This window comes from Populus nigra, chromosome 17 (genome assembly GCF_951802175.1).
Source record: "Populus nigra chromosome 17, ddPopNigr1.1, whole genome shotgun sequence".
NCBI classification, from domain to species: domain Eukaryota; kingdom Viridiplantae; phylum Streptophyta; class Magnoliopsida; order Malpighiales; family Salicaceae; genus Populus; species Populus nigra.
This window is the reverse complement of record NC_084868.1, coordinates 7,400,613-7,413,746: the sequence shown is the minus strand read 5'-3', so window position 1 is coordinate 7,413,746 and position 13,134 is coordinate 7,400,613. Positions and strand designations below refer to the sequence as shown.

Below are 13,134 nucleotides of genomic sequence, written 5' to 3'. Positions count from 1 at the left end.
AGTCAAACTATCTCACATGCAGATTTACTTATAGAGTGATCTTATTCCTTATTTTGGTATAATTTATTGATGGGAATTGATATTTGGGTCTAAGCAGAGAGGAAGCGGGGATATTGGATCAGAAACCTCCACTCTACAAGGTAGAATTTCCTGTCCAATATTGTATTATCCATGGGAGTTAATAATAATTTCATTGAGAAGCGACATTACGTGAGTTTAAGGAAGAGTTAATTTGACAAATCATGGCTAATTTCATCCCCAAGATCAGATTAAGGTTACTAAGACTAGAGGAAGATGTGGAGGTGAAATGTTTTATCATGATAGGTTGTTGAGCACTTGGGAGCAAGGTCCCCCAAAGACATCATGGAAGAGAAAATTGAGTGTCAAGTTTGGTAAGCTTGGTAATATATATCCCACAAACAGTAAGTTTGAGACTAATTAAATCCTTACAAGTTAAAAAGATACTAATAAATTAATTTGTTCATTAATTACGGCCAAAAGAAGCAGAATATTGGTAGAGAGGAGAAGTCGTCCAGCACCCGAATGAACTTGCATACTATTCCTTTACGAAGCATGTATACAGATTTGTTCGTGGATAATGAAAGGGGCGCCTGTCTCGTGAAGTTACATTTGTGGAATCTAATATAGAAGTAGTACATCATCCAAGTTTGACGTTATCTTACCTAATCAAACTTCATGAAAAAATTGAAGTAAAAATAGACAAGACTCAGCACTTGATGGATCAATATCCATTGCAATCTTTAAGAAGGATCTTTGGGTTTAGATTAAGGTGTGTTTCCTATTAATGAGTTCACTTGACCTACATTCTCTGCTTTCTGTACCATATTCTAATTTCTCAATCTCAAATCTCCAAGTCGAACTTGCATGGTTTTGAAGAGCTTAACATTGTCCACCGGATCTCCCCGCGCGGCCCCTTGTGTTGATCAACCGTAGGGCTAGGCTTATGCTTAGGGTATTTAGGGTTCAAAAAGTAGTTCCAGATCATTCTATTCCCAACTACGAACATATAATTATAATTGATCATACCCATCTTCCACCTTAAACTAGTATTATGCAATGATTTTAAAGAATTGATAACTTTAGTGCTTGATAAACATGAAGAAACACAAATAGCAAAAGTAGGTGTGAGTAATGTGAAATCCAGCCAATTGAGCTAAATGGGATGTCCCTCAACAGGACATTACAATAATACACACATGGAGCTGTCCACACCATTGAAAAACAAAAAACGAAAAATGGAGGAAATACTTAAAACATTAAAGTTTAGGTATATGGTATGGTTACACAAACATTAATGTTCCAACCCAACACAGCTACATCGTTACCTTGCAACTTATTGCTGTGTCGATTGTGACGGTTTCAATTTGCCAAAAAGCTGAAAGAAAATACAACCTCAACTGCCTTCCTGGTGCTTCTTCCCGTGACCCCCTGATTACTTCAATTATATATCCCTTCTTCAACATATATACAAGACCATCTTGTCGACCTTATGACACTTTTTAACTCTCACAAATAATTTATTTTGGATTTCCATGGAGCTTAACTCTAGCATCTCCACGGTCTTTCTTCTGTTCCTCCTCCTTGTCACGCCTCACATTTCTAGAGGTTTGTAATTATTATATATTATGTATCTTCTCAAATATATCGTTGGAGTTTTTTAATGTGTAGCCGCAAAACTTGGGTTCCTTTTATATATATTATCAAGGATGGGTTAGCTAATTTGGTGATGTTTTTTTTTCCGTAGGAGGATCTGAAGTGGCAGATTCAGAGGTTTATGAGATTGATTATAGAGGACCAGAGACTCACTCGTCAGTTATGCCTCCTCCTGGCCATTTTCATGGCAGGCCTTGGATTCATCAAGATACTGTCAAGACATCTCATAAACCCCAAGGTTTCAGAGGTGGTAATAACGGAGAACAAGTAAGATCAAGTACAAATTAATCATTTAAGTTATCAAGTAAGATTGCCAAGTGAAAAGTAACATGCATGGTAGACCTCGTTCATAGGGAAATAATATCGAGGATGTTACAAGGGTTACATATATGATATATGGAACTTGCCCCTTTCTGCAAATTGATGACAGGTTTTTAATTAAGATTCCAGCTGGTGTGTGCATGACTAGCTGTTGTGTTTCGACTAACCGTTTTGTCTTGTCTTTGCTTGTGTTTCGCAGGCTAAAAAAATTCATGGATGAGAGAGAGCTATGTGGAGGAAGTATTAGTTTTGTTTCAAGTTATTACACTTTAGTTCCTTCGATCTCTTAGGTACGGATAGAACATTTGCATGTTGAGAAATGAAATCTTTTGTCATTTTTCAACTTTCTGCAATGGCTGTAAATGTTGTTTGTGTGATCTAAGCTGCTGAGTTCGTGTAACTGTTGCGTATCTTCAAGTTTTATGAAGGATTGTTCCGTCGAGATCTAGATGTTTCCTCTAGTTATGCTGTCAGATATTTTTAGGCCACACATGGATTTAAATCGACGCCTTCTAAAATGTTCATTTTTGGTGGTAAAAACCTGTTGATGTGGGTTTCGTGGCTTAAGAATATATTTCAATGTTTTAATTTTTTGTTATATACAACTCTCAATGGTCCTTACATGAAAAATAGTAATCTTTCATTATATTATTGCAACTCGAATATTGATTCATTGAAGTAAGGTACAAGCATGCAGGAGACTCATTTCACTTATTTTAAGAATATATTTCTTAAAATGTGATACTTTATTGCATATAGCACTCTTTTTTATCTGACATATTGTTGATCTAATCTAATCTGGAATGCTATTTCTCAAGCTGCTAGAGCTACAAGATTTTATTCTGCAACAATTGATCATATGAAAATGGTTAGTTTAATCGCACTATTGTCAAAACGATCTCGAAGGTCTCACTCTCCTGCAAGAATAACCATAGCTAATCTCCTAGCTTTCTGCATTACTGCATACGAACCATAAAAATCCTAACAACATGCACCTGTCATTGATTGGGAACTTGAGTTTCGAACTCAAGCAAGCCTCAGAATCCACACCAGTTGCTTGAAGTAATTATCTTTGAAGTTTGATGGTGCAGGCTTTGCTTGCTTTTCAGAAATTAGGAGTTGGTGTGTACTCTGCTGTCTCTATTTTTCTTTGTCAGTTCATAGGGAGACCCCTTGGCCCATGGGAGTTGACAGTCTACAAATCCTTCACCGCAAACTTACCTTTTCTGAATTTGAATTTATTACTTTCAAAGGAAATGTTAACTTTTAATCATCAGAGACTTACCCGCATTAGTTTTAGCCATTGACCAGCAATAGTTTTTGGTCATATTGTGGAGCACGAAGAAACATGTCCTCCTATTTCTCCATCCTGAACAAAAAACAGAAGTCTATGCGTTGAACAGTAACTTTTCTGGTACATAGAAACTATGACTTAATTATTATACATCAAATACTTGATCTTATATAATTAATCTGTGCGCGTGTTCCTGGTAAGTGTAAATAAAATTTATATAGGAATAGTTTGTGCAAATTATACTTAAAAGACGATTGACTTGCCAGTTAAAAAAGTAGTGCTGACCTTGATTCTTCATTTTGAATCAATTACGGGTATCCATTTTTCGTTTTTTAAACTGGGACTAAGCAGCCTTCAAAATCAAATAGAATGTGGAAATACGAAGCCTCGAATCTTTGAAATGTTATTTATTCCATCACCACGTATATAAAAAAGCAGGTGTTTAAGTAAGAATAATCATAAGAATGAAAAAATTTAAAGAAAACTTAAGTTATAAAGGAAATTTTAAAATATGATTTATATTATTTTTAAATAAAAAAAATTCTAAAAAAATAATAAAAATAAAAAAAAGGTAAATTATATTGAAATTACAAGTATAGGGTAGACCATCATTTATCCTATTAAAATATATAATTCTAATCTTATACAAATATTATTATAGGATAAAAAAAACTATATTGAAGACTTTCCTTTTAAATAAAATTAAGTTTTATAACTCTTAACGCACATTCAAACTCTTTATAGTCGATCACATTTCCTTGATCGATTAGGACTTTATCAAGTCAACTATTTATTCAAACTTTTCTTGGTTGATCATTTTTTTTTTATTTACTCATTGGAAATGTATCAACAAAAAAGAGGTATTTGTTCAAAAACCATACCTTTGCAATCTAGATGGAAACAAAAACTAGATGAAGAATCTTAGGGATTATCTTTCAAAAGGAGTTTTCCTAGGATTTTCTATTTTTCATAATCCTAAGATTCTTCATCTAGCTTTTTGAATTAGTATAAGATATTTAATGTTAAATAAAGAACTTAAAGTTGTTTTTTTATTTTCTAAACAAACTTGTATTTTTTTTTATATTATTGTACTTAAATAATCAACTTGAATTAATGAGGATAAACAAAAAATCAAGTTGAAATATAAAATAATAGCTAACCACAAGACCCAAAGAATAGCTCCATTTATATGCTAATAAGTGATATAGTACATGGAATCTCGCCTCATGAACATCCTTTAACTCTATTATCATCATTGATTGATAATTTAAAAAGTTCAAATTACACTTCGAAACCTTTCTGAGTGATTGTATTTTGAACTCTATCATAACCTTATTTTTTTCCTCATATAAAAAAACAGAAAATGTCTTTTGAAAAAACCCATTTTCAAACAAAAAGATTTTAAAAAAATGGTTTTCAAAAAAATAATTTTGAAGAAAAAAGGTTTCAAAAATAAAATACAATTTGGGTTACAGTCGGGCAAAAATTTAAATTACAACTAGTCAAAAAATAATGTAGGAATGCAATTAAGGGTTTAATTAAAGAGAAATTAGGGGGAAAGGGTTGAAATTGGTCACAATAGAAGTAATTGGAAGACCAAGGATCAAAATGGAAAATATGACAAAGTTTGGAAGTCCACTTCATTCAAATAAGAGCCTAATTAAAGAGAAAAATTTGAATTCAAGGCAAAATTAAGGAAAATTGCACAAATTGGATGGTTAATGACCAAAATAAAAAAGCAGCCAAAGTTGAGGATGAAAATTATAGAATATTAGGGATTAAATTGTAAGAACTTCAAAGTTAAAAGAGCAATTGGAAGCCTAAGTGAGAATTCTTGAAATCAAGGACTATAACTAAAAGAACACAAAAATTCAAGGACCTAAATGAAATTAATCAAATGATGTTGTTCCATTTAAAATCAAGAAACTAAAGGGCTGAATGATGTGTTGTATAGTTTATCTTTCAAAACCATGTTTCTGTAAATAGGATGTCAGCCTGCTTGAGGAAGAAACTTTAGCTCTCTATTTCTCCTTTGTTTTGCCTCTCATCAAGATTAAAAAAAAGAAAACACATTCCTCGTACCATTCTAGATTAAGGTAGCATCCTCAATCTTATTTTTTGATAGTTTTTTGCATGTCTATCAAGCTAGCTAAAAAACCCTTTAATAACCAGTTTTACCGGCAGACCTTAGCTTCTCGTGGATCAATGCCGGTTTGAAACTAAATGCTAAGATTAAAACGCTTAGAAACATGTTAATGATACAAGAACGACCTAGATTATTGATTAATGATGATGTACAACATGCAAAGACAAAAATAAACTTAAAAGAAAACTTAAATCTGGTATTCAAGACAATGTTCTTCGGATGAATATGAAGAACACGAACTCAAGCTGCCTAGAAAATAAGGATTACTGTCATATCAAGAAATTAACTTTCTAGGTCTCTATACTTTCATTTTTTGGTCTATATAAATTAACTACATTGTTCATAAAAAACATGTTTGAATCAAAAACAATACAAATAACATCAAATCATTCAAAACATGCTTAAGATTTCAACTTCCAAAATTGCAACTCCATTGATAACCAATAAAATATCAAACTTCAATTCAAAACTGACTCTTTAGCACAAAAACCAAATCCAAGAACCCAGGACATGAACTAACAACCCAAAAATATACATCAAATAGCTACTACCATATTTGGTAGATTCCAAAAAACACTCATTTCAGCAAGAACAACATTCAAACACCATTCTAAACATCTAACAAATATTAATAACTAACTTAAAAAAAAAAACAATAAGCAAAGAAAATAATATTTTCATTCATCAATCCATGTAAATGCTAAAACACAAAATGATGCTAAAAAAATTTAAAAAATTGTCATTAAAAATTGAAAAAAAAAAAAGAATGGATAGACCACATAGACTCCACCCTTGAGTTTTCACAAGAGTATATCTTCTCCAAGCTTGGTGGCTATAGGCTATTATTTCCCTTTTCTTTTCCTTATTCCTTTCCCTTTTCCCTTTTCCCTTTTTTATTTCTAAAGCTTGCTTGACTTTCTGTGTTAGGCTTTTAAACCTTCACAATAGGATCTTTCCAGAGGGTATTTAATTACTCATATTTTTCTCTATATTTTTTATTCCTTTTTTTTTCTTTGATTTCTAGGGATATTTCTAGGGTTTTTTCTAGGTTTTTTTATGGATTCTCTCAAATATTGATCAAAACTCAGCCCTTTGATCAAAATGAGAGAGTTCTGGACAAAAGCTATCAACTAGAAGCTCTTGTTCTAGGCTGGTTTTGCAATGATGGTTTTGTTTTTAGGGGTATTTAGTGGTTTGCTAAACTTGAAGGGCAAAAAGCTATTTCTTGCCTTTTGATCTTGAGAGGGAGGTTTTAAAGTCATTGATAAAAACTTTTTGAGAAGCTTGTACACAGGAAAAAAAAAAGTGTTTTTTATATAAAAAAAATAGGTGTCACAATCTAGGCCAACTTAGTTGAGCACTTTTGAGGTTTCGCTAGAGCAACTCCGATGTAAATATTATTTGAAACCACCTAAGATTTGTAGATGATGTGTATACCTTTTATTTGGATCCAATCTTAATTAATTTAGAGGTCTGTAGCTTCACATTCATTTATCCAAACATGTCAACTCGATCAGCCCAAAATCTGAAATTGTAGTGATGGCTTATCAGGGACAAGATGTTTAAGACTTTAATGAACAAATTAGGATGTAAACGTCCACTTTCATGAAATGGGGTTGTAGAGGGGTTATTCTTCTTTCATTTACAAAAAAAAACCATCATACCATTTAGAGGTCTAAAACTCCACAACGAGTTCTTGGAAGGTGTTAACCCGATCATCCAAAACTATCAAGGAAAAAGATGAACAGTGGGTGAACGACGCATCATCTAGGTTAAATCCCTTGAAATTAGAGTTTTTAATTTGGGGTCTGATAGATTTCATTTTAACCCTTATTCTTCCAATTGCTTTTAATTGCACATGTAATTCCCTCCCAAACTCTTAATTTCATGCAATTTCACTTCTGCAAAACTCAATCATCAACCCCGGAGTTTAGCATCATTTTTAACTTGGTATTTAGTTTTTGATTTGAGCATTTGGACCCTTAATTAACCATTAAACTTTCGATTTTCTTTAATTTCCACCCTGATTTAATTAATTTCAGCCCTTGAAGTCTTGTGCCTTTTACAATTTGGTCCTTAGTTTTGAATTTCTTCAATCAAACTCCTAAATGGCTATCAAACTTTAATTTTTTTCACAATTAAACCCCTTATTTAACCAATTAAACTTTTCAAAGTTCAATTTCAGTCCTTGAACTACAATTTCTTCCAATTAATACCCAAATTGACTCCAAAAAAATAATTTTTCTTATAATTAAATCCTCAATAAAATTAATTAAGCCTTTCAAAATACTCATTAAGTCCTTACTAATCTAAATTTATATTTCTTTACCCCAAATACAAATATTTTCACCGAAGGGGTCTTTTTTCAATCAGAATTGGGTCGCTAATTTTGTCAATCTTGTACATTCTAGTCCTTTAACTTTTTCACTTGTCATTTTGGTCCTTCATCACCAACTTAGGCAATCTTTTGGGCTTTCTTCATGTGTATCCTCTTGTATTTTTTAATTTTTTTTTCTTTTATCTTTTTTTTCTTGATTTTTTATGGGATCAAAAATGAATAACAACATATGCCTTATACAATGCTTACAAAGTAAATCTCATCAAGGTTTTGCATAGTAAGCTTATAAAGAAAAAGTGTTTGTCTAACTTATTGGATGATCTATTCATCCATAGAATTTGCTTTTAAAATTCAAAAACTAGTCTATTTTCATGGATGACCTACCCTTTTTAAATTTTAAAAAAAAAGCTTCAACAAGCGTTTATTCTTTTCTAAAATTGATCTTCTTCCACAGGTCACCTACTCTTTTTAAATTTCAAAAAGAATTTTAATAAGCGTCCATACTTCCCTGAAATTAGTATATTTTTATAGGTGACCTATTCATTTTGAAATTAAAAAACTAGTCTATTTTCACGGGTGACTTACCCTTTTCAAATTTCAAAAAGCACTTCATCAAGTATTCATACTTCCCTAAAATTAGTCTATTTTCATGGGCAACCTTCCTATATTAAAATTCAAAAACTGATATATTTTTCTTGCAATTAAGTTAATAAAATTAATTAAGCATTTCAAAATCCTCATTGAGTTCTTACTCATCTAAATTTGTATTTCTTTATCCTAAATACAAATATTTTCACCGAATAGATCTTTTGTCAATCAAAATTGGATCACTAATTTTGCTAATTTTATATATTCTAATCATTTAATTTTTTCACTTATCATTTTGATCTTTCATTACTAACTTGGACAATTTTCTGGCATTTTTTATGTGTATTCTTTTATATTTTTGAAATATTTTTGAATTTTTTTTCTATTATTTGTTTTCTTGAATTTTCAAAGGGTAAAAAATAGATAACAACAATTGTGACTCTTCATCTGCTTCATCTTCCCCTACTCCAAGCTCTGCATCAGTAATTTCTTCCTTCGTTCCAGCCCGATAATCTCAGCTCCAGCAGCATCTCAGGCCGACTGCTGATCCTCCTCAGCATCAGCAGCCTCAGCTTATCTACACGGCAGCTCCTCCTCTGCACCAGCGACAGTCCAACAGTGCATCACTGTGTGCCTCCGGCAGCAGTCCAGCACCTGTAGAGTCCTCAGCCTCCGGTCCCAGCACTTCATCTTCTCGTGTTACATCCAAACACAGCACCAGCAGCACCATCTCCACTGTCAAAAACACTGCCCTAAAACCACACCTCTTCACAGCCTTTTTCCACTGTTGCCAGCAGCTCCTCTCTCATTTTTTGACCGAAATCAACCCTTCCTCTAGCGCCAGGGGACTAAAAGAAGTCAGAGAAAAACAACGGTGTCATGAAAAAATAAACACTTCCTATACTCATTTCAAGCCTTAGTCCCTAGTTTTGGAAAACTTATACACACACACGAGTGCACATCACAGCCTCCATTGTTAGCACCCCCCATACACTTCACGCTATATATACTTAACTTCACTTACGAAGTAGACAAAGTAGGGATGAACAAGAAGAGAACGATGGTGAAAAAGGAAGGAGAAATAACAGAGCAAAGACCCACACTGACGTTGCCAAAGGAGAAATCTTGAAAGCTTCATGCCATTATAAGTTATCGTATCCCTCTGAAAGCAGGGCTGAAGGACTAAAATTACAGGTAAGATTCTTTCTCTCACCCATTTATCACTTTGAGCGTTCCTGCTTAATTTTACTAGTTTTTTTTTTTTTTTTTGCCCCTCAAGAATAACAATCATGTGTTTTCTAAAGAGATAGCAGCAGACTTTAGTGTTGATTTTGAGCAGCAAAAAACAGTAAAATTGTGGGCAAATATTTTCTTGTTTGTTTCGTTTTGATTTGTCAATGAGCATTACTTGCATTTGGGTTGTGTTTTTTGGACCAGGCTTTATTGCCTTCTGAGTAATAAATTTTAGTCTGGCGTTTTCCTTGAGCCCATTCATGCCTTTTGGGCTGTGTATTGAGGATCACAGGCCCGATCTGAAAGCCCTGGCTGGAACTGTACCTTTACTAAGTTACGGTAGTGTTTGGGTAATACTTAAATTGGTTTAATATAAGCCTTGAAACATTCAACCTAGTCATTACCCTAAATTTTGAATTTTTGTCCATTACCTTTTAGTTAAATTACAAGGTATTGTTTTTTACTTCTAGGCTATATTTATTTCCTGGAATTCACTTTCCGAGAAATTACTTTTCAAATTTTTTTATGTTTGTTTGCCATTAGAAAAGTTGATCAACGGAAAACACTAAAATTTAGCTTGGTTTCCAAGAAAGTATTTTCCTAAACAATTTGGACGAAAAACACTTTTCGGAAGTTATGAAAAATTTAGAAATGTCATATTATTTTCTGATTATATCAAATTTGGTTCTCAAACTTTTGATTGATATATATATTTTGTTTTGAATATTTATTTTTCAATTTCATCTCTAAAAATTTAATTTTTATATTAACTTTGGTCTTTATTTTTATAATTTTTATTTGCTTTTCCCTTATCATTTTTTTTTATTATTTTTTATGTATCAAATTTGGTCCTCATTCTTTTGATTGTTACTTATTTTATTTGAAATAATTTATGAAATGTTAATTATTATTATTTTAATTTCTTCATCTTTCATCTTTTTTATTTTTTAGATTTGATATCTATTATTTTGATTATTATTTATTTTATTTGAGATAATTTATGAAATTATTTTTTTTCAATTTCATTCTCATTCAACCTTTTAATTTGTAAGATTTGTTCCTCATTATTTTAATAAACTTGAGAAAAATAAAACATTAATAAGTTATTTTCCAGCTTATTTTCCATGACATAACCAAACACTGGAAAGTGTTTTTCAACTTATTTTTCATTACACTACCAAACATCGAAAAATAATTCACTTTTCTGAAATTTACTTTCCCAGAATTCACTTTTCAAAAGAAAACTACTTTCCAGCAAACAAACGGAGCCCTAATGTTGGTTTAGAAAATTACATTTTAGTTAAATTACATCCAATGTTGATTTAGAAAATCTAAAACTTGATTGTTGGTCGACCATTAGTTTTGACCGATTAATTTCAATGATCTATGTATTGTTCTTTACAATATCTTAACCATCATTGTTTAGATAAGGTAATAAGTTAGCAATGGCTTCAATGGAGTTTGGTATAGTGAATACCATGTTTGTGGATGTAATTTCCTCATGGTTTCTTACTTCTATATTACAAGGTATTTTTAATCCATCATCTTCTATAGCACTCTATTCATTAAATTGTTATATTAATACTAAGAACTCTAACTACTTTCCTTTTTCTTACTATGTATTGTCATTTTAGAAGTGTTTTTATACCTTCATCCATTATACAATTATCTAAGAAGCTATCAACATCGATATTTGTCATTCTCTTTTATTTAATTTCTTGAGCATTTAGTTTCTTGTTCAAATTCTAGCCAAGATGTCATTCATTCTGTTTCGGATAAAAGTTTCTTATAATGCTTATTCTTATCCTTTTTGTTGTCTGTCTCACCACAATCATATTCCTTCCTGAAACCCCACCTATCGCTATTATAGGAAGGAAAAAAAAAGCAAATACTTCAATATCTTCAACGTTGTTGCTGTTATTGCGGTTGTTTATTTATTGGTATATCATTTTTTTCATAGTCGTATCCATGTTCTTTATTTAGCGTTTATGGTTATATTGATGGTTTTTTTAGCTTCTCCATTAGTAGTTCCAGTTCATGATTTTATTCAAATCTAGACTTTAAACCGGTTTAAGAACCAAACGAATGTTGAAAGCAAGTTCAAGAACCTTTATTGAGAGAAAAGATAGCCCAAAAGAAGATTTAAGGAAAAGCCCGTTAAAAAGTCAGATTCGGTAGCGGTGAAGCAACCGCAAGCTGTAGAGGAGGAGAAAGCAATAGTGGAGGTAAATAGAAGGCTGGTGATCGGAGAGGATCATATAGTTTTTAGGGCAATGTGGACTGCTGATTTTTTATTCTGTATATGTCACAGGTTTTGTTGCTATAAACGATATAGAACACATTGATTTGGCTTGTTAATTTCTCTTTTGATTTCCATGACAAGTATTTGGGGGATTGTTTCTAGTTCAATGCTTGAGTGCTACATCAAGTAAGTCTCTTGGTCCCTGCTTGATTCTTTGTTAGTTTTTTTTAAGTTTAATTAATTAGGATTTGTTCTTCAATTATCTTCATTAGTTGACTTTTATAATTTGTCTCATGTCCTTATTTTTTGGATCTCTGGGTTACCTTTTTTCTTAAGCATTAAGGACCATGCTGGTGCCCACAGTTTCTAAACCCTGTTGTTTTCCATTTCCTTTTTTATTTCTTTTTCCATGTATTTTCCAAGCGATGAGATATCTTCACTTCTTGGAATTGGTTATGTCTAGTAAAATACGATTTGCTTATTTCTTTTGTTGGAGAGTTTTTATTAATAGATTTAAAATTAGTCTCCATTTTGAATCATGATATAAACTAAACTCAAGATTAGTCATTAATTTTAAAACCTGTAAAATTAATCAAGATATATGCAAGCAAGTTTAAACATTCACATTAATAAAAAAAAAAAAAAAGTTTTAGACTGGTCAATTCTTATCTCACATGCCTACTAGTTAGACCAACCCCACTTGCTTGAATTTCATATTGTTTTAATTTTTAAAATTATGTATAGATGGTTGATATTGTTTCTGTATAGTATAATTTAAAGTTAATTTATCTTTTTATTTGAATTATAATAATATATATTGAATTAATATATGTGTGTGTACGGTGACAGATCCTAGAATAAAGCATTAAAATGCTCTGAAATCAAAATTTATCATTTTAATAAATAAATAAAAAACATAACACCAAGCAAAATGAAATTAACAACTTTACTTTTTGCCAAGATTTTTTTGTTGATGAATGATTTTTTTTCTTTAATAAAAATTAACCTCTAATTTTAAAAAAGTACTAAAAGGTTTGGCTAAATTATTGTAGCCAAACCCACAAAATATTATTTATTAGAATAGTGTTTTGTTTTGTTTCTTTTTATTTTTATTTTTTGTAATTTAATCTTTGAATAACTTTTTTTAATTAAACCTTCAATATTAGGTTATTTTGGGAATTATACTTCTTAATTTTTTTTTATTTGTTTTGTTGGGTTATGTATTAGTCTTGTAGATTTACTTTTCTTTTCTGGATTTCAAACTTCAACATTAGATCTATTGGAAAAGGGGCTACATA

General features: G+C 31.4%; 1 protein-coding gene across 1 annotated transcript; it reads left to right on the top strand.

The window, feature by feature from the left end:
* Positions 1–1,343: 1,343 nt before the first annotated feature.
* Positions 1,344–2,437, top strand: LOC133677043 (uncharacterized). The gene is made up of 3 exons (XM_062098883.1): positions 1,344–1,626; positions 1,766–1,941; positions 2,195–2,437. The coding sequence occupies exons 1-3, from the start codon at positions 1,554–1,556 to the stop codon at positions 2,213–2,215; spliced, it is 270 nt and encodes an 89-aa protein (XP_061954867.1). The 5' UTR covers positions 1,344–1,553; the 3' UTR covers positions 2,216–2,437.
* Positions 2,438–13,134: the final 10,697 nt, after the last annotated feature.

Excerpts from the sequence above, each read along its gene's own strand:
- LOC133677043 (XM_062098883.1), top strand. The coding sequence starts at position 1,554 with ATGGAGCTTAACTCTAGCATCTCCACGGTCTTTCTTCTGTTCCTCCTC. Across the intron at positions 1,627-1,765 it reads CACGCCTCACATTTCTAGAG|GAGGATCTGAAGTGGCAGAT; the intron begins GTTTGTAATTAT and ends TTTTTTCCGTAG. Across the intron at positions 1,942-2,194 it reads GTGGTAATAACGGAGAACAA|GCTAAAAAAATTCATGGATG; the intron begins GTAAGATCAAGT and ends TGTGTTTCGCAG.